The sequence below is a fragment of the Sus scrofa genome, chromosome 7 (assembly GCF_000003025.6).
Source record: "Sus scrofa isolate TJ Tabasco breed Duroc chromosome 7, Sscrofa11.1, whole genome shotgun sequence".
NCBI lineage: Eukaryota > Metazoa > Chordata > Mammalia > Artiodactyla > Suidae > Sus > Sus scrofa.
The window spans coordinates 56,154,004-56,176,453 of record NC_010449.5 but is presented as its reverse complement, the minus strand read 5'-3'; the positions used below and the strand labels follow the sequence as shown (position 1 = coordinate 56,176,453).

The window sequence follows — 22,450 nt, the reverse complement described above, 5'->3', positions numbered from 1 at the left end:
AACACCAGGAGATTGGAGAGAGGGAGGTTCTCATTTCCTTGCTTTTGGAAGCAGCTGGTATTTATGTTCACTTAATTAGCTCAAACTCAAAAATACTACATACTTTCACTGGAAATGGAAAGGCAGTAATGGTTACCAAGACAAATATTTTTATCTTTGAAAACAAAAGCTTTAGTAATAAAAGATTCATCTTTTTTTCTTTTTTCTTTCTTTTTTTTTTTTTTTTTTTTGGCTGTTCCAGGGCATATGGAAGTTTCCAGGCCAGAGATTGAACTGAAATCTTAGTGGCAGCTTGTGACTCGTGCTACAGCAATGCCAGGTCCTCAACCCATGCACCTGGCCAGGAACGGGCCAAAGCTGCCACAGAGACAAGCCAATCCTGCTGTGCCACAGCGGGAACTCCCAAAGACGCATCATTTTTGAGACTGAAAAAGCCTTTCAAAGATCTAGCATAGTATTTCCAAAAGTGTGTGCCAAGAAATACTAGTGGCCCTGCAAGATGTTCCATGGCAAACATGGTTTGGGGGCCAAACAGGTTTGAGAACTGCCACAGGTAACAACATCCCACCCCTCCTCAAATGATCCAAAACACTGAGCACAGTATCAGAGGCTCTGAGAATTTTTACCATAAAGATCACGCATTCCTTTTCGGGGAGGAAAACAACTAGAGAGGAAGTGACATACTGCAGTTACAGAGCACAGAGCTGTCAAGGGAGCTCAGGAGACAATGCTCCAAGTCAACTGTGAGGGGTGTCTAAGTCCCATTAAGAATAAATTCCCAAAGGACAACATATATAAATGTCATTCTTCTAAGGTAGGCAGAAGTATATGGTGTAAGCCCCTCAACCTATGTCCAATTGCTAAATGGAATGAACTATTAGCTCAGCAATTCTTTAAACCTGTTTAAGAAAAAAAAAAAAACACCCAAAGTAATAAAACCCTGAGAACATTTCCCACCATGTGCAGATGGGAGCAGCATATCAGACATACTTTTCAGAGGTCAGCGATGCCAGGTTGTCCACCTGGCCTCCAGCCAAGATGACATTCATATCACTGAAAGTGCTGACTACTCGCTGCAGATAATTACTGGCTCCTGCCTTACAGCAGTTATAGCCAAACACAAGGACCACACGAAGCTCAGGGTTATCTAAAAGACCTGCAGAGAAATGAAGAGCAACAATTAAAGACAGCCTTGAAAAGAAATCCTGAAAAAGGAATTCTTAATTTTATTCTTTTGCAAAATGCAATGTTACCGCTGTCTTACATTCCTAGTTAAGTGCAATTTAGTGCTTAAGCTATCAAGTCTTTTCTTTTTTGCACAGACTTTAACATTCCTCAAAACCTCTGCTGTAATTAACTTTTTGTCATTAAAAAACCAAAATGGCTATTTGAAAATAACACAGTCAGCACTCAACACAAATAAGGAGTAATGAAGCAGCATCCTTAGTGGACCTTGGTGCAAGCCACCTCCACACAGGCTACCACCTGGAATCAAAGGGAACACTTGTTTACAAAGAACGGAGTTGGATGCAGTGGGAATTTAAATATCCAGCAGAAATGGAGAGAAAAGGCACTAACCACCTGTAGTGGGTCAAATGTGGTCCCCCAAAAGATATACCCATACAAGTCCCTGGAAGCAAAGAATGTGACCTAACTTGGAAAAAAAGGCTCTTTGCAGATGTAATTAAGGATGTTGAGATGAGACTGTCTGGATTATCTAGATGAGCCCTAAATACCATACAAGTATCCTTATAAGAGAAACAGAGACAGAAGACGGAATGTGACCAGAGAAGCACCAACTGGAATGATGCACTCATGTGGAATATCATTGGCCACCAGAAGGCAGAGGAGACCAAGAACAGATTCACCCCTAGAGCAGCCCTATCCACACCCTGGCTCCAAACTTGTGGGGCCTTCTATACTGGGACAGAATAAATGTTGTTTTAAGCTACTTAAGTTTGTGGCAATTTGTTACAGCCGCCTTAGCAAACTAATACCATTTAATACCATTAAAATACAGGCCTTATCCACATTTTCCAGGAAAGGGAATAGAAGTGAAAGGAGATTAACCATTGGCAACTCATTCCAAAGCAGGGAAATAACTCATTTCTGCAGCATACAGATGAAAAGCAGCTACCACTAGAGGGCAGCATAGTCCATCAGGAGGCAGGCTGAACGTCAGCACTCCCCCCTCAAGCTCCCAGGCTCACCTGTGCCTCTAACGCCTTGCGTATACACTATCAACTTGAAATTTGCCAGCATTACCAAACAGATGGTTTCGGAGCAAGAAAACAAAAACAAAAACCACCTCACCTACCCACCCTCGGGTTTCCAATGACTCAGCCACATGACTTCCATCTTCACAGAGGTTAGGTAGGGGTTACCAGATATAAGGCTCACTTAAGGAAACTCAGGTTGGGTAGAGGTGAATGACCAATTCCTAACACCAAATAATGATTTATCTGGGGAGACTGCCTCTGGTCCACTTCGAATTCTCTGCAAGGTAATCACTGATTGGGAGAGTAAAAGTTATCAGTACACACACACAGTACTTTTAAGACACTGCATACCCCAGACCAATATAGAGTCTTCATCTCCACACAGACCAAACCAGCAAATTTTGAGAGAATGTTTTTTTTTCTTTTTCAGAATGAATTTTCAGAGTTGGAAGAGGCCAATGAGACCAAAAGTCTACCCTTATTTTACAAATAAGGGCTTTTAATCCCAGAAAAGTGACTGGCCCAGGGCAGTATCTTGGCAGACTCTAGATTAAGACCTACATCTCCTAACTCTCGGTCTTAAGTTTAAGAAACCTAGACTTCTCAATCTCTACCTTTCCTACTGTTTTCTAAGATGTAGAAAACAGCTCTTTCACAATCACGTACCGAACATTTTCATCTCAACACTCTACAGGCACCACCCTCATTCTTCTAACACAAACGCAGGGCTTTCCACAGTTTCCTGCAGTGGCATTGTTCTACAGCGGAACCCAGAAGCCAGACTCACTTCCTCGCACCCAACTGAGAAGACATATCTGCCTTCGCCCAGGCTGGCTGCCTGACAGACCAGAGGGGTCCCTATTGTGCACCAGAGGGAAGCACAACCCAAACTCCTTGCCAATCAAAATCGAGAGGCCTAAGATACAGCTGCCTAAGAAAATGATCACTCAGCTCAGGTTGAGGTCAATCCTGGCACTGCCTTCAGTCTTGCCTCTGTGGGGAAACAGGGATGGGGGGGCCCTCTACACAGTGCAAGTACCACAGGATCTTCAATTTCAAGAAAGCACACCAGCCATATTCCCAGCTCTGCTGTTTGCTGGCAGATGACTGAACTCAACCAGCCAACTATGAAAAGGCGCACTCTCCAAGTCCTGTCACTTGCAATCCAGCGGGGATATCTAAGTGACAAAAGTGCTCAGGGCCATCCATCCCCTTGGCAGCTGTAAACATTCTTAAGGTTACACAGGAAGCTCAGTAAGCAGACCTCACTGGTTTAGATCCTACAACTGCTCTGATTTTAAGGGAGTCGTATTTGGGGTGATGCCACTGGTGTTCACAGAGTGACATCGTAAGAAGCAGCTTGAATAACTCAAGCAACTTACTATAAGGACCCACTAGAATTTAGCTCAGTTCCCAAAAAAACAAGGAAGAGCCATGTTGCCTCTGCCCTGGCCGAGCCAGCCCTGTGGCCCAACTCTAGGCCTGCATTTCGTGCACCGCCCTCCACCCCAGCTGCACCACAGTCCTCCTCCAGTGCCCCTCTGCTACTCTGTGTATCCTTTGTAAGGTGCCCTACATTTGCTTTCAAATAAATTCATTACAGCTATGATCAAACTGGAAGGTTAAAAGGAAAAATAAAAAAATCAAATCAAATCAAATCTAGACACCAAGACCACCATTAGATTCACAAAAGTCAACCATGAAGAACTATTCCAAAGACAGGCCGGGACTGCTTGAGGACTTCAGGACTGCATGTTCTGATTTCTAGTCTTTTCAGGGCTGCCTCTCTGAAGACAGGTGTTTTATGATCTACTTGAAAGTGATGTAATTTAAGCCCATATAGCAAACCTACCTGAAAGAAAATGTCTACTTGAGATGAGAGGCTAATAGCTCTCACGAACAGTTCATGGACAGAAGCTGGGCTCTCCCTTCCCTGCAACCATACTTTGAGCAGAACTTCCTTCCCTGTACCTTCATACCCATCTTTTTAACACTAAACATGTAAATATGGAGTAAGCACAGAAGGACATGGCTTTTGGAGTCAGACCTCGGTCAGAACTCAGGGGCAACCCCTTGCAGCTTTCTGATGGAGCAGGTGACTTGACTTCTCCAAGGCCATTCTCCTCCTCTAGAACCGGGGCAGGAGCAAGTCTCAAGGATGGCTGTGATGATTAAATAAGAAGCATCCAACCCTGCACCATGCCTGGCCTCCAGCAAGAGCTCAATGGCTATCCAGACACGTTCTGGCTAAACTGAGGGCAACAACCACGAGTTGCACAAGTTAGCAAGTGATGAAATGACAACTATTTCCCCTTGAATCAAATGCATCTAAAGTAAATATCAAGTTTAGAGGAAGAAGAAAGAAGCCATGGCTCCTATCCTCCAAACTGGCTGGGGGTCACCTGTGCTGCTGTGGCTTTCATGAAGTCGTCATGCTTTTTGAGATGCGCCTTGTCCAAATATCCCTCTGATGTTGTACAGTAAGAAGCTGTTGTCACTTTGTGTACATGGTAAGGGATTAAAAAAAGAAGAAGAAAAAAAGAAGCGCCATAGGAGTCAGCTCCCTGAACACTAGCCTGTGGCCCAGGGGCTGTATCCTGCCACCACCCTGACCTGGGGGCAAGCCCCACAAGGCCCCGAAGCTGGCATTTCCTAGCTCTCTGCTTCTGGAGCTGAGTGAGGTCTACCACAAAGGGCAGGAAAGCCTAACAAAACTTTGACACTGCCTTTCTGTCACTTATGCTTTGTCTAGGGCTGGGCAGCTTCTAAAGCAGAGCAAGTTCTGTCACTTAAGTTTTAACACCATTTTTCTCTGCCTCTAACCTGATCACTGCCTGTGGCCCCCTTAAGATTCTCTGAGATATCTCCAGATAATTTAAAAACTTAGCCTTGAGTTGCCATTGTGCCTCAGCAGGTTAAGAACCCAATATAGTGTCCATGAGGATGAGGGTTCGATCCCTGGCCTCAATCAGTGGGTTAAGGATCTAGCGTTGCCTTCAGCTGTGGTGTAGGTTGCAGACATGGCTCAGATCTGGCATTGCCATGGCTGTGGTACAGGCCAGCAGCCGTAGCTCCGATTCGACCCCTAGCCTGGGAACTTCCATAGACCACAGGAGCAGCCATAAAAAAGAAAAATACCTTAGCCTCTCAAATTTTTTTTGGAATCTGACTCAACAAAATAATTAAAATTTAGCTTTTACCGCTCTCAGCTGCTGGCAGAGTAGTCATCAAAGGACCCGAACAATCCACCATATTCTGAGATCACCAATGTGACATGAAGCAGCACTTGTGCCAGGCACTGTTCCAAGCACTTTACAGACATTAACTTGCTAAATGCCCATAACAACACATTACGTACTGCTTAGCCTATGAGGCTTTTATGTCCTCAGAATTCACACTAAAGCACGCAAACTGTATCCCTTATCACAGGACCTAACTCAGACCAGATAAGCAGGAAGAAACACACACTCCACAAGCGGCTGCCCCAACCCACTGGATTCTGGGAAACAGACACGTCCACTCCTCTCCTTCCAAGACCAAAATGCTTGAGGATGCCCCATACTTGCTCTCATTTCTGTAAAATGTAAAAATCAGTGGAAGATCTTTTCTAATGTCAATCTACAAGTGAAACCTAGAAAATCACTGTGCTCCAAGGGGCATGTTGTGAGTTTGAGCTTTCCTCAGGAGAACATCAGACAGAGACAGGACATCACAGGTGGGGAGCAGGTGTCTGCTATGCTGGGTACCCACCCTCATGGGTCCTCCAAGGAGGAAAAGAAGCCCTGGCTCTCGAGCTCAGGCACACCCTGAGTCATCAACGTCCTGCAGCTGCTGTCTCCAGCTGTGCTGTTTGTAGGACAGGTCAGGGGAGGCCACGCGCTGCTTTGACACCAGAGCCGCTTAACTAGGTAACGCAAAGCCTTTAAGGGACAAGGGAGACCATCTTCCAGGTGGGAGGCTCCTCCCCTCCATTACAGACTGTGCTCTGCCGAGTTCGAGGCCCCACTGCTGCCCAGGGAGGCAGCTCTGCTCTATCTGCTTCATTTTTATGCTGGTGCCCATGCGAGGTTTTTATTTAGAAATGAGCTGTTAAAAGAAAACTTTGGTAATTATCAAAGAGCTTCCTTACTGAGGAGTTTCAATAACGTCTTCAACATAAGCCCAAGGGAGGGACGTGATGGCATCGTGTCAGCGTGAACCCTGGACAAGCAACGTCAGCTGGTGAGCCTACCCCTCTCCCCACAAGGAGCCGGTTCCTTTTTCTGAAGAAAAAGAACTGAAATCACCATTAATTACCTGATGATTCCTAAATGCCTATCTTTGGTCCAGACCAATCTCCTAAGCTCCAGGCCCATACATTCAACTGTTTGATCAACGTTCCCACCTCAATTTCATGTCCAGCGCAGAACTGATCATCTGATTCCTCTAACCCATGCCTCATCCATTCCTGACCTCAGGAGAAGGCACCATGCACCTGCGCTGGCAGAAACCTGGCTGACTATGCTGTCGTCGCCCTCCCTCTCAACCCCCGCCATTCCGATCCTGTGGCTTCCACCTGGAAATGTCATCTTGCATCCATCCACGTCTCTATAGCTCCACACGCCAAAGCCACAACCCCCTGTTTTCCCTGCATCCTCTCTGTTCCTCCAAACCCATCACCACACCCACAGCCAGAGGGGCATGTCCAAATGACCTCTCTGATGGTGTCACTCCATTGTTTAGAATCCTGGCTTCCCAATCCCCTTAAATGTGTAAAAACCCTACTGTGTCCGAGAAGGCAGATCCGGCCCCAGCTTGGCTCCCTGCTCCGTCACACTTCCCTTGGTGCTCTCACTGTTCTCCAGACACACTGGGCTGCTTTACGCTTCGCCAATGAGCCCCTGAATCCACAGCATCTAAATTACGAAGGTCAGTTACCAGGCCCTTTCTATTTCCTGTTCTTTGATCTCTTGGGTACCTTGCTCTGTTCCCGTCGACCTGGAAAGAACAGTCACTAGTACAATCCTCCTGAGGGTCCTCCCCCGACTCTAGTGCACTGCTACTCAGGGCTCTGTCCAAACATTCAATTTCCCAACACCCCAGAGTAGATTAAGTCCCATGGTTAGGTTTCCTTGCACCTCTGCTTCTACCTGGCAACACTAACACACCTTTGGTAGTGTCCAAAGTCAGTCTATCTTGCTAAGACCGAAGCTCTAGGAGTAGGACAGTGTGTCCCCAACAAGTACCTCCAGAGCCCCACAGGTACAGTGACTGGCGTGTGACACGCACATGACGTTTCTGAAGTTGGCCTGTCTGTGCGTATATATGTTTCACTCCAGAGACCATTTTTAACACAAGACAGCACGCAGAGCTTAGAATGCACCATTCTGGTAAGCCCACAAAAAGAATGTAACCCAATATGTGTGTGTATAAGACTGTATGTAAGGATGCTGGGTCTGATGACAACATCCCCCAGACACGAGGCCTGGAAGAACGCCAGTACCAACACAAGGCCCTTGCCTGCAGAGGCACCGCCGATTCACAGCAGGCTGAGCTGCTCAGTTTGCTCCCGGGGCTGTCACACAGCACCTTCTAGTCAGTGCAGCCAAGTCTACCATGCAGGGAAAGGCAAACCACAGCCCCGCGGCCACATTCGGCCTCCCTGCTTCTGTCAATACCTTTATTGGCACATAGCCATTTTTCATGGGCTGTCTACAGCTTCTGGGCTCCACTGGCAGAGGTGAACAGATGCAACAGAGGCTGTATGGCTGGCAACACCTGAACCACTACTCTCTCCAGCCGAGCCTGAGGGACACTACAGGTACAGGTGCTCTCCACTGTCACCATACATGAGAAAAGCTGCTCTGGGTGTCTGGTTCAGGAGCACAGGCTGGGACTCTGTGGAGAAGGTGTGTCTCATACCACAGCCTCCCACCGCTCCCTCCCCATCCACCTCAAATGCCTCCACCTTCTTGCCCACGTAAAACACAGCAGTCCAAATTAAGAAGTACAGAAAACAGTATGGGAAAGAACAGAGATTATCATCTCAATCTAGGCAAAGCCTCTGTTTCCAGAAGGCCATGAACAAGATGAAAACAATGCCTTGGAATAAGCCAAAAGTGTTGATGGCAAACAGCTCAGGAAAAGACTACTGATAAAAACGCTTCACAGAGCAGAAAAACATGTGGCTGCCTTTCCTTTCGGTTTTCTGATTCCTGTACTTAGCTCTATAATGTAAACAAGATCTAAAACAAATCTAATAACTGTCTTGTCAAAAATAGATGGTTTCTTCCGCTTAAGATATGGGAGTCTTTCTTGTAAATGGACAAAACTAGGCTTCTAGCTGTAAGCAGTGCTGCCACGAGGACCTCAACCCTGGACTCCCTGGGATGCCGTGGACAGACGAAAGCGCACGCCCAGCAGGCGCCACAGCCACTTCTAGACAAAAAGGACAGCACAGAGGAGGCTTGGCCATATGACCTTTGGCAAAAGGAGGGAGTCAAAGGCCAAACAAGCGCCTCTAATGAGTTAACCCCAGTTCACCTGCAGATGTAGACGAAGGGCCTTAACACTGCTTTGTTTGAATAAATGGTTTGTTGCCTGCTGTATTAAATTCAGCTTTCTCATCAGCAGTTAGAAAACTGAGCCAACCTTTTACCTCTTCAAAGTCACGTCTCATGCATGACCTGTGTGCTCGAGCCAAGCTTCCTGCCTGATATTATGCAAGTAAACCCTTGTTTGCTTAATCTGCCTTAACTTAGGTTATTTCTAAAACTTATCAAGTTCATTACACTTATCCCCATTTTCTAATTAATCAACACAGAACTTACCTGTTACCTTCTAAATTTTCTTTTTATTTGTACGATAAATGCTTATTACTAACATGAAAGAGAAATAAAACAAACTTTTCAGCTTTCAAAAACAAAGGGCAAAATGATAAGAAAATGTTCAAAGAGGAAGAAGTCCCTCAAAATTCAGAATTAAATATAAGTTTATTATCCACAGAGTATTTATAGATAATTCATCTCTGGTTCTCTCAGGCTTTAACGTAAGTAAAATAATTTAAAATATAAATCTATTCAACCAAAAATGTACTGCACTAGCCTCTGTTAAGCACCAGTTTGAATTATCCACATATCCAATAATGTGTACTTAATTCAGACTCTCTCAAAGGAACAAACAAAACCAATCAAGACAGGCAATTACCGGTAAATAATGACTTACCTACTTCAGTGAGCTGTTGCCTTTCTAGTGTTAGTTTCTTTGGATCCTTAATAAAATGAAAGGGTTGTATTTTTATTCCTTCAATTTGAGGGAATAAGAGAGCAAAACCAGATTCTCCAATTTCTATTTCCTGAGGTCGACTGCTACTTGATCCCATTGGTGTCACTAGGAAAAAAGGTAAGCAGTTTTGTGACAGATTCAATAAAAACAGAAGTTTCACCAGGTGTAAATTACCCAGCCCCACCTAGATAACTAAAGTTTAGGTCACTGTCCTAATCAATAAGCTAATAGCCACTATCTGAGTAAAAGTTTCTCAGCTTTCCAATTTTTAGGGGTATTAAGTGTCATGATGCCTAAAATTTACTTTCAAATGGTTCAGAAAGAAATATTTTTATAAACAAAGACAGAAAAAACACATGTTGCAAAATTTTTAAACTGGTAAATCCAGATGAAAGGTATGTGTTTATCCTATCATTCTTTCAACTTTTCTATAGAGCTGAAGTCTTTCTAAACAAAAAGTTGTGGGGGGGATAGAAAACACATCTTCACAGCAAATCTACTTGAAAAAAATGTGTCATAAAAGCATGTAACAATTACATAAACTGTGTCTATGTGTAGAGCGACTGTATTTGGAGATAAGGCTTTTTAAATAAAGAAGTTAAATGAGGTCATAAGGGTGGGGGCCCAATCCAAATGATTGCTGTCCTTTCAAGAGGAGGAAGAAACAACAGAGATGACATAGAATAAAGAGAAAAGGCCATATGAGGACCCAGTGAGAAGACAAGGTGGTTGTAAATAAGCCAAAGGAAAAAGCCTCAGGAGGAAGCAAACCTGCCAAAACCTTGGACTTTCAGACACTGGAAATGTGGGAAAATAAATTTCTGTTGTTTAAGCCACCCCATCTATAACATTTTATTATGGCAGCCTTAGCAGACTGAAACAAATATAGTAGATTACAAATTCATTGAAAATTGTATTTTAATATATACATACATGTATATACATACCCACATATATACATATACACACATATACATACAGCTATGTATAGTACTAAAAGCCTAGTTTATGCGTCATAACATTAATCGTTATTTTAAGCTTAAAATTGCTTAAGTATTTTCTTTTGTGTTTATCTTCTAATTTTTCTTTCCCTTTTTTAAACAATAAATGACTATTACTAGTAAAACAAAACAAAAGGGTTAAGCCTTTTAGGAACCAAGGATAGAACAAAATGAAAAAAAAAATACTCAGAAAATTTCAGAATCAAATCAAACACCACATAATCTATTCTTAATTTAAAACATCAAAATAAAATTTCCAAGTTTATTATGAGACCTCCCTCTACAAAAAATACCAAAACATAAAAACATTTTTTTTGTCTGTAGCAGGCCTCAAGATAATGTAAATTAAATCCCAATAGCTTTTTCTAGAAATTGACAGGATGATTCCAAAATATTTGTGCAAATGCAAAGGACCTAGATAATCAAAGCAATTTTTAAAAAGAACATCAAGACCTACAGTAAAATAGCATTGGCTTAAGGATACACAAATTAAATCAATGGAATGGAATGAAACCCAGAAACAGATCCACACGCACAGTCAATTAATTTTGACAAAGGTGCTGAAAAAATTTAATAAGAATGCAAAGTATTCAACAAATGGTGAAGGAAGAACTAGATAAACAGATGAAGAAAAAAAAATTAACCTTGAGCCTACCTCTACCATACACAAAAGTTAATTCAAGTTAGGTCACAGAATACTACCCCAGAATTTTTTTTTTTTTTTTTTTTTTTTTTTTGTCTTTTGTCTTTTGTTGTTGTTGCTATCTCTTGGGCCGCTTCCGCGGCATATGGAGGTTCCCAGGCTAGGGGTTGAATCGGAGCTGTAGCCACCGGCCTACGCCAGAGCCACAGCAACACGGGATCCAAGCCGCGTCTGCAACCTACACCACAGCTCACGGCAACGCCGGATCGTTAACCCACTGAGCAAGGGCAGGGACCGAACCCGCAACCTCATGGTTCCTAGTCAGATTCGTTAACCACTGCGCCACGACGGGAACTCCCCAGAATTTTTTAAAATGAATTACTGGTGGACAATATAACATAAATGAATCTCAAAAATATTCATGAGGTTAAGAAAAAAAAGCTGAGTGAAAAAGCCAATGCATACAGAGTATATACTGAATGATTCCATTTATATGACATTCAACAACAGGCCAAACGAATCTTTGGTCACTGAAATGGGACTGGGGTTTCCAGTGGCAGCTAAGGAGCGGCAGAGGAGGGCACGAGGGAACCTCCTTGAGTGATGGAAATATTCTACATCTTGACTAGCATGTCAGCTTCACCAGGATATGAATTTGTCAAAACTCATTAAATGGTACACTTAGGATTGTACATTTCACTCAATTAAGAAAGAAAATCATCTCTGCGTATATAAAAATGAACAAATTCTCAACCTTGAAAATTTTCCATCCTAAAGAAGGACGATGGGCCAGTAGCCAATGGCTGCTTTAGAAACACTCACTTAAGGCCTAAGAAAAAGGAAAACAATCAACCATCTTGGCAGAAGTTTTGCTGTGACATGCATGGACGTGGCTCAAAGAAAGCAGAGCTGTCGGGAATGAGAAACAAGAAAGGTGAGGAGCAGGTCTGAGAAAACACAAGCAAGAGGACAGGTCCTGACTCAAGGGAGCTGGAATGGCATTCCCTGACATTGAGGCCTTAAGAGAACTTGGGAGAAAGGCACGCAGCTGCCCTGAGACGAGGCAAGTAAGTACAAGAGGAAGCTTCAGGCCCTCACCATGGGGCCGTGGAGGCCAGAGCGTGGCCCAGGTCTGCCGGCCCTCTCCTGCTCCTGCCCCAGCTGACATTTTAAAGAGGAGAAACCGGTCACACTCTGAGGAAGCCTCACTAGGTCGGGCGGGGAGGCCTAACAGAATGACGTAAGAAATGAAAGCTATGTTTCTATGGAAGAGTTTGTTAATAACGAATAATGGTTAAAAACTAGATTATGCATTCAAGGGAAACTCAAAAGTTAAGAAAATCAGTCGCTGTTGTCATTTTTTAATCCACTGAGAAATGAAATGTCTGGTGATGGGGCTGCTGAAAATAAAGGTGGGAGCTGACAGGAGAGAGAAAACAGGCCCCATCAACCATATGTTTTCCTTTATTCATCTGCAGACACTTGAAATTCTTTGTACTTCATTGCACAAGACTCAAATTCTCATCCAGAGTTTCTCGGTGAAGACTAGAAATGACAATTATGGAGTACTACTGCGAGGAACAAAGAAAATAGTAACAGCCAACATTTATTCCCTGCCTCCTGTATATCTCAATTTTTTTTTTTTTTTTTTTGTCTTTTTGCCATTTCTTAGGCCGCTTTCGCGGCATATGGAGGTTCCCAGGCTAGGGGTCGAATCGGAGCTGTAGCCACCGGCCTACGCCAGAGCCACAGCAATGCAGGATCCGAGCCGCGTCTGCAACCTACACCACAGCTCACGGCAACGCCGGATCATTAACCCACTGAGCAAGGCCAGGGATCGAACCTGCAACCTCATGGTTCCTAGTCGGATTCGTTAACCACTGCGCCACGACGGGAACTGCATATCTCAATTTTTAATGCCGTACATGCGCTAAATCACTTACTCCTCAAACCCTGTGAGGAGGTACTGTCAGCCACCCCCATTTCATAGATGGGGAAACTGAAACTCCACGAGGTCGGCTAACTTGCCCAAAGTCGTACAGATACTAAGTGGTACAGCTGGGATCCCAGGCCTGGGATCTGAACCGTGGCACGATGGCTGCCTGGACAGGATCCCACTCCCCCATTAGCTAGAGAAGAGAATCAAAAATCAAAACCAGCAAAAATTCACCAACAGCGAACTTGGAAAAGGCCACAACCTCATGCTATAAACTTTAAATAGGGGCAACCAAAATGAGAAATGGAAGGCCGTCCCTGTGTTCCTACTAAGGCAGCCTGCAGCTCCTGATCCTAGCCCTAGCTCATCCCTACTCACTTCTGGCTGAAGTGACAAAAGTGAGAATGCTCACTACTACCTTCTGATTTGTAGGGAGGAAGAATGAGATCTTTGTTCTCTTATGAGCAGTTGCTGGAAAGATCTGAATTACATTTTGGTTTGTATGGACAGCCCTGAGATTTCAAATATTAACCACAATAACCTAACAAGTCAAATATAATACAATGGTACATATGACTAACTTAACTGAATTTTGGAAGGTCAAAAATATGTGCTTTAGGCTACAAATAACACACCAATCTATAGGACCCCACATTAATGCAAGGCAGGGAATCAAGCTGGTATTCTCTCACCTACAATTCCTGGGGTCACAATCCCAAGGATTTGGCATTGTTTTGGGAAGAGCTTCTCAAGGGCAAATGCTGCTTCCATAGTAGTTCTTTTCCTGGCTGTAATGACAGGAGCAAGATTATTCAAAGTCATCCACTTAATAAAGTCTAATGCTTCAAGGAGGGGGAAAAAAAAAAAGCAAATATTAAATAAAATTTAAGTCATTTTACACCAGAACGCTTTACAAGGAAATCTAAAAGCTTGGATTCACAACAAAATGTTTTCTGTTTCAAGCCCGTTTTATATGTTAAATTCTAAGTCTGACCTTCAGCATTGACAATTTCCCTTTTCCATTTGTTCACATGCTGCTTCTGCTTCAATGACATCAGCAGTAGCAGTTGAATTTCAGATCTGACATCCGTTCAGCTGATATTAAAGCATAATGACTTTTCTTTTTGTTTTCTTTTTTTTTTTTTTTTGGTCTTTTTTTTGCCACTTTTGTGGGCCGATCTCGCGGCATATGGAGGTTCCCAGGCTAGGGGTTGAATTGGACCTGTAGCCACCGGCCTACACAGAGCCACAGCAACGCGGGATCCTTAACCCACTGAGCAAGGCCAGGGATCGAACCTGCAACCCGGTGGTTCCCAGTCGGATTCGCTAACCACTGTGCCACAACGGGAACTCCCCATAATGACTTTTCTACTACACAATCACCTGGATTCAAATCAGGCAATGGTACCACTAGCTAAGTCTAACTCTGGGCCTCATTGTGCCCATCTTGGGACACTTAGGCACGTCTTCACTTAGCAAGCCAAGAAGAATGCACAGTATCTACAGATAACTTTAGTAAATGGTCATCCAACACGACAAAAGGCTTGAATAGTCAAAAAGAGACATCTTGTTTTAAACAGGAAAAAAAAGTCCCTGGAGGGTTAAAATATTTCAAAATGAGAAAAACACTTTCCAAGGATTTAGTTTCAATTGTACCACACAGTTTAGAAATCTTTGAGGGTTCCTCAAAGTTCAAAGAGAATATATTGAGGCCTTCTGCAGAGAGTGGGCTCATAGCCTCAGAAAGTCAATAACTCTAAGAATGAAACCAGTATTTATGTCCAAACACAGGTACATAAAGAAACAAAAAAAAATCCAAAACTGTTTCCTTTGAAATTCACCTCTTTTATGGCCGCGACACTCCTCCAGACTGATAAAAGTTTCTGAATCAGCCATGTAAAGAACTGTCCGTGGTAAGATATGGACATTCTACAAAAGAAAAAAAATAAAAATTTGATCACAGGAATCCATGATTGCTTTTGTGGCCCCTTATAGTTTTGCCTTGGTCCAAATTTCTGTTGCCCTACCCTCCTTTAGATCAGTGTTAGCATTCTAAGTTCATCCACTTCTCATTCATTTTTCACTCATACTTTCATTTTCAGCTCGTTCATTTCTTGAACATCTATTATTTCTTCACATCACACTCATTCCAGCCTGACCCAAGGAGTTCATTTTCACAATTCAAGCTCTTAAACAAACAAAAAAAGACAAAAACATTGGGTACCAGCAAAATATTCCATTTGCTTTATATGAACAGGTATCACGACAACAGAAACATCTCAGCAACAGACAGACAGTATACAGACTGTATCACTCCTCTTTCCACTGCCTATCAAATTAAATAATATATGCCTTCATTTCCAGCTTGCCAACTAGTTTTCTACAGGAATCTCTGGCTTACTATTATCCAGATAAACTCATATATATAGATATTTATATATATATGTATATAAATTTTTCTTCCTTGTGAAGTTCTTTTCCTTTTGTACTTGACTTAAGGTTGTTTTCCCCAAGAAACAGCTTAAGTGCCATATCCTCTACAAAACTTTTCCTAAAGTCCCTCAGAACCAGTGACTTCATATGTGACATCCTTGACATCCCAGTCATTCTTATTTGTGCCTTAATCTCCACTTACAGCCTGGGCTTATTCAGACTCATGTTTTCCACCAAACATCATGTTGTAAATTTGTTAGAGACAAGTGGCAAAGTAGACGAACTAAATGAAAAGGGTGAGCATATTTTTCCTTCTAAAAATTTCAAAGATTTTTACTAACAAAATGGAATGAAGCAGTTAGCACATGACAAAACCTCAACATGGATTATGTGAAAATGTTGATCTGGGAATGTTAAGATGTTTCAGAGTAGATTCCATACACACAAACTCATAGAAGATACTGCAACAGAATGATGACCCTGCAGTGGCCTCAGGGCTGGATAAGACCTATGGATGGTCCACAAGGCATTTTTAAAGAATATAATTTGGGGAGGAGCAGCTAAGAGAGCAAAGTAATAGCACCTTGTGTTCACATTCTACCACAGCCACTCCAAAACTACAACTACCTACGGAGGAATTATCGATAGGAACAACCTCAAGACTAGCAAAAAAAAAAAAAAAAAAATTCCCAAAACTAAAGAATAAAGAAGGAACCACCATGAGAAAGGGGGAATGGGGAAACTGGAAGACGGTATTGTCCAGACTCACACCCCAGAACAGCCGACTCACAAACAGGAGGATAATCACAATTGCAGAGGTTCTCTCAAGGAGTGAGGGATCGGAGCCCAACACTCAGCTCCCCATCCCAGGGATCCTGCACCAGGAAGATGAGCCCCCAGAACACCTCGTTTTGAAGGCCAGCAGCACTTGTGCACAGAAGAGCTACCAGGCTTGAGGAAATAGGGAATCCATTCATAAAAGGTGCATGCAAAATCTCTTATGCTCTGAGTCTCAGCTCAGAGGCAGGAATTTAAAAGGAACCTGAGAGAGACCCACCTGGGACATAAATCTAGCAGCAGCCACTTACGTGAGCTTGTTCTAGCAGGAGGACATGTGTGCTGGCTAACACATTTTGCAGCCCTCCCTCTAGCATACTAGTGCCAAGGGCTTACCTACCCACCAGCAAGTTGCCACAAGCCCTGGCCCTCCCCAGGCCCCAGAGCCAACTTCACCGAGACCTAGTCCCACCCACCAGCATCTGGCAACCTCCACATGACGCAGCACCTGGTGGCCAACCAGGCCAGGATGCCAGCCCTGCCTACCAGCACACTCACAGCAGTCAGCTTTGCAGCAGCAGAAGGGCTCTCAGAGCCCATACAAGGGGCACTCCTAGGGCTTATCACTCTAGTGACCCAAGGGAACTGTGCTTCCAAGCCCCATGAGGCATCTCCTCTCCAAGATTAGGAAACATAACTGACCTACTTAATACAAAGAAATAAAAACAGAAAATCAAGCAAAATGAAGTGACAGGGGAATACGTTCCATACAAAGGAATAAGATAAAATCCCACAGGAAGAATTAAGCAAAGTGAAGATAAGCAATCTACCTAATACAGAGTTCAAAGTCATGTTCACAAAGATGCTCAAAGAACTCAGAAGAATGGATGAATACAGTGAGAAGGTTAGCAATAAGTCAAAAAGAAGAACCAAACAGAGCTGAAAATAACAATAATTAAAACTACAAAAAGGAGCCAACAGCAAATCAGATGATAGACAAATGGATGAGTGAACTAGAAGACAGAGCAACAGAAGTAACTAAAGCTGAACAGAAAAAAAAAAAAAAATTTAAATGAGAGTAGTTTAAGAAACCTATGGGACAACATCAAGAGTACTAACATTCACATTATAAAGTCCCAGAAGTTGAGGAGAGAGAAAGAGACAGGACTTATTTGAAGAACGTCCCTAACCTGGGAAAGGAAACAGTTATCAGGGACAGGCAGTACAGAGTGTCAAACAAGATGAACTCAAAGAGGTCCACACCAAGACACATTATAATTAAAATGGCAAAAATTAAAGATTAGGAGAGAATCAAGGAAAAGGCAATTAGTGGGATTAAGGCATCTCCCACAACGTCAGGAGACTTTCAGCAGACATTCTGCAGGCCAGTAGGGAATGGCATGATATATTCAACATGATGAAAGGAAAAAACCTACAACCAAGAACACTCTACCTAGCAAGGGTATCATTCAGATCTGAAGGAATGACAGAGTTTAACAGATAAATAAAACCTAAGAGTTCAGCATCTCTAAACTGCCTTTACAAGAAATGTTAAAAGGACTTCTCTAAATGAAAAAGAGAAAGACCAAAACTAGAAATATAAAAATCTGTAGGAAGTGTGAAAAACAAAAGTAGTAAAATCATCTATAGACACAAAAAGTAGTTAAGGGATACATAAACAAAAAACAGAAAAGAAAGAAAGGAAAAGAAAATATGATGACAATGATACTATTTATAGAAAACCCTAAGGACTCAACCCCAAAACTGCTCGAATTGATCAAGTTCAGCAAAGTAACAGGATATAAGGTTAGCATTCAGAAATCAGTCGCATTTCTGTATACTAACAATTAAATATTAGAAAATACAATACCTTTTAAAATTGCACCCCAAAAAATCAAATACTTGGGAATAAACCTGACCAAGAAGCTGAAAGACTTATATGCTGAGAACTATAAAACATTAATCAAGGAAATTAAAGAGGATTCAAAGAAATGGAAAGATAGCCATGCTTGTGGGTTGGAAAAATTAATGTTATAAAAATGGCCATACTACCCAAAGCAAACTACAGACTCAATGCAATTCCTATCAAACTACCCATGACATTTTTCACAGAACTAGAACGAACAAACAATCCAAAAATTTATATGGAAACATAAAAGACCCAGAATTTCCAAAGCAGTCCTGAGGAACAAAAATCAAGCAGGAGGCATAACTCTCCCAGACTTCAGGCATCATTACAAAGCTATAGTAATGAAGACAGTGTGGTACTGGTATCAAAACAGACATACAGACCCATGGAACAGAATAGAGAACCCAGAAATAAACCCAGACACCGATGGTCAATTAATCTTCAACAAAGGAGGCATGAATATAAAATGGGAAAATGACAGTCTTTTCAGCAAGTGGTGCTGGGAAAACTGGATAGCCACATGCAAATCAATGAAACTGGAACACACCCTCACACCATGCACAAAAATAAACTCAGAAGGGCTGAAAGACTTAAACGGAAGACAAGACACCATAAAACTCCTAGAAGAGAACACAAGCAAAACATTCTCTGATATCAGCCTTACAAATGTTTTCGCAGGTCAGTCTCCCAAGGCAACAGAAATAAAAGCAAAAATAAACCAATAGGACCTCACCAAACTGACAAGCTTTCACACAGCAAAGGAAACCATAAAAAAAAAAAAAAAGGAGTTCCCCGTCGTGGCGCAGTGGTTAACGAATCCGACTAGGAACCATGAGGTTGCGGGTTTGGTCCCTGCCCTTGCTCAGTGGGTTAACGATCCGGCGTTGCCGTGAGCTGTGGCTCTGGTGTAGGCCGGTGCTACAGCTCCGATTCAACCCTTGGCCTGGGAACCTCCATATGCTGCAGGAGCGGCCCAAGAAATAGCAACAACAACAACAAACGACAAAAGACAAAAAAAAAAAAAAAAAAAAAAAAAAACAAAAAGACAATGTGAAAAAAGTTTCAAATGATGCAATTGACAGGGCTTAATCTCTAAAATATACAAACAGCTTATACAACTCAACAGCAAAAAAGCCAACAGTCCAACTGAAAAATGGGCAAAAGACCTGAATAGACATTTCTCCAAAGAAGATATACAGATGGCCAACAAGGACATGAAAAAATGCTCAGCATCACTGATTATTAGAGAAATGCAAATCAAAACTACTATGAGGTACCACCTCACACCAGTCAGAAATGGCCATCATTAATAAGTCCACAGGAGTTCCCTTCGTGGCACAGCAGAAACAAATCTGACTAGGAACCATGACGTTGCAGGTTCGATCCTGAGTTGCTGGGGCTGTGGTGTAGGCTGGCAGCTACAGCTCTGATTCAACCCCTAGCCTGGGAACCTCCATATGCTGAGGGTGCGGCCCTAAAAAAAAAAAAAAAAAAAAAAAAAAAAAAAAAAGTCCACAAATAACAAATGCTAGAGAGAGTGTGGAGAAAGGGAACCCTCCTGCACTTTTGGGGGGAATGTAAATTGGTAAAACCACTATGGAGAACATTATGGAGGTACTTTACATGGAAAAGTATACACAGAACTACCATATGACCCAGCAATCCCACTCTTGGGCATATATCCAGACAAAACTTTCCTTGAAAAAGACATATGCACTCACATGTTCATTGCAGCATTATTCACAAACAACCTAAATGTCCATCAACAGATGAATGGATTAAGAAGATGTGGTATATATAAACAATGGAATACTACTTAGCCATAAAAAAGAACAAACTAATGCCATTTGCAGCAACATGGATTAAACTAGAGATTCTCATACTAAGTGAAGTCAGTCAGAAAAAGAAAGACAAATACCATATGATATCACACTTATATCTGGAATCTAATATAAGGCACAAATGAACCGTTCCACAGAAAAGAAAATCATGGACTTGGAGAATAGACTTGTGGTTGCCAAGGGGGAGGGGAGGTAATGGGATGGACTGGGAATTTGGGGTTAATAGATGCAAACTATTGCCTTTGGAATGGATAAGCAATGAGATCCTGCTGCATAGCACCGGGAACTATATCTAGTCACTTATGATGGAGCATGATAATGTGAGAAAAAAAATGTATACATGTATGTGTGACTGAGTCACCTTGCTGTATAGTAGAAAATTGACAGAACACTGTTAACCAGCTATAATGGAAAAAAGAAAAATGATTATTAAAAAAATGATGTCAAAAACATTAAAGATAGGGGTGGAAGCAAGTTTTTAGAATGTGTTCAAACTTAAGACTCATAAACTTAAAATAATCACATATATACATATGGGTTATTATATGAACTATAAGGTAACAACAAATTAAAAAACTATACTGGAGGTCCCGTTGTGGCTCAGCGGGTTAAGAACCCGACTAGTATCCATGAGAGTGCAGGTTTGATCTCTGGCCTTGCTCAGTGGGTTGAAGATCCAGCATTGCCATGAGCTGTAGAATAAGTCACAGACACAGATTAGATCCCACTTTGCTGTGGCATGGGCCAGCAGCTGCAGCTCTGATTTGACCCCTAACCAGAGAAGCCAAGAACTTCAACACACTGCAGGTGTGGCCTTAAAAAGCAAAAAAAAAAAAAAAAAAAAAAAAGAAAGAAAGAAAGAGAAAAACTATACTATACTGATACATACACACACAAACAGGAAAGAGAAAGGAATCCAAATGTAACATTAAGCATAATCATCAAATCACAAGGGAAGAGAGGAAAAGAAGAAGGAAAAAAGTACAAAAATAACCAGAAAACAATGAACAAATACTTTTTTTCTCACATTATCATGCTCCATCATAAGCCTACAATGGAATACAAGAAAAATCTCTATTAAAGAATCCCAACTTTGGAGTTCCCATCATGGTACAGTGGTTAACGAATCTGACTAGGAACCATAAGGTTGTGGGTTCGATCCCTGGCCCTGCTCAGTGGGTTGATGATCCGGTGTTGCTGTGAGCTGTGGTGTAGGTCGCAGACATGGCTCGGATCTGGCATTGCTGTGGCTGTGGTGTAGGCTGGCAGCTACAGCTCCGATTTGACCTCTAGCTTGGGAACCTCCATGTGCCATGGGTGCGGCCCTAGAAAAGACAAAAAAGACCCAAAAAAAAACTAACTTTACACCTAAAAGAACTAGAAAAAGAATACATAAAACCCAAAGCTAGTAGAAGAAATCACAAAGATCAGAGTAGAAATAAATGAAGTAAAGACAGGAGTTCCTGTCATGGCACAGTGGTTAACAATTCCGACTAAGAACCATGAGGTTGCGGGTTCGATTCCTGGCCTTGCTCAATGGGTTAAGGACCCGGTATTGCCATGAGCTGTGGTGTAGATCTCAGATGTGGCTCAGATCCCACGTTGCCGTTGCTGTGGTGTAGGCCGGCAGCAATAGCTCTGATTAGACCCCTAGCCTGGGAACCTCCATATGCCGTGGGAGCGGCACTAGAAAAGGCAAAAAGACAAAAAAACAAAAACAAACAACAACAAAAAAATGAAGTAGAGACAATAAAACAATAGAAATACCAAAGAAACTAAGATCTGCTTCTTTGAAAATATAAACAAAATTGATAAACCTTTAGCCAGACTCATCAAGAAAAAGAGGGCCGAAATCAAGAAATAAAAAGGAGGCATTCAACTGTCACCACAGAAATATAAAAGATCTAAAGAGATTGCTATGAACAATTATTTGCCAATAAAATGGCCAACCTAGAAAAAAGGGATAAATTTCTAGCAATGTACAATCTCCAAAGACTGAATCAGAATGAAAGAGAAAATATCAACAGATCAACTACTGATAGTGAACCTGAATCAGTAATTTCAAAACTCCCAACAAACAAAAGTTCAGGACAACAGAGCTTCACAGGCAAATTCTACCAAACATTTAAAGAGTTAACATCTATCCTTCTCAAATTGATTCCAAAAAAATGAAGAGAAAGAAATGTTTTCAAATCATTCTTATGAGGCATCACCCTGTACCAAAACATCACAAAAACAGAAAATTACAAGCCAACATCATTATGAACATAGATGCAAAAATCCTCAACAAAATATCAACATACCAATTCAATAATACATTAAAAGGATGATACACCATGATCAAGTGGAATTTATCCCAAGGATGCAAGTATAGTTCAATATCCACAAATCAATGTGATACACTGTATTAACATAACAATAAAAATAT

General features: G+C 42.0%; 1 protein-coding gene across 1 annotated transcript in view; it reads right to left on the bottom strand.

The window, feature by feature from the left end:
• Nucleotides 1-22,450, bottom strand: part of FBXO22 (F-box protein 22) — a 43,048-nt gene that overhangs the window by 13,468 nt on the left and 7,130 nt on the right. Inside the window, exons 3-6 of the mRNA XM_021099008.1 lie at nt 14,904-14,991; nt 13,755-13,850; nt 9,423-9,587; nt 991-1,156 (exon numbers count right to left, since the gene is read on the bottom strand). Of these exons, the coding sequence (XP_020954667.1) occupies nt 991-1,156; nt 9,423-9,587; nt 13,755-13,850; nt 14,904-14,991 (515 nt within the window). The remainder of the gene's footprint in view (nt 1-990; nt 1,157-9,422; nt 9,588-13,754; nt 13,851-14,903; nt 14,992-22,450) is intronic.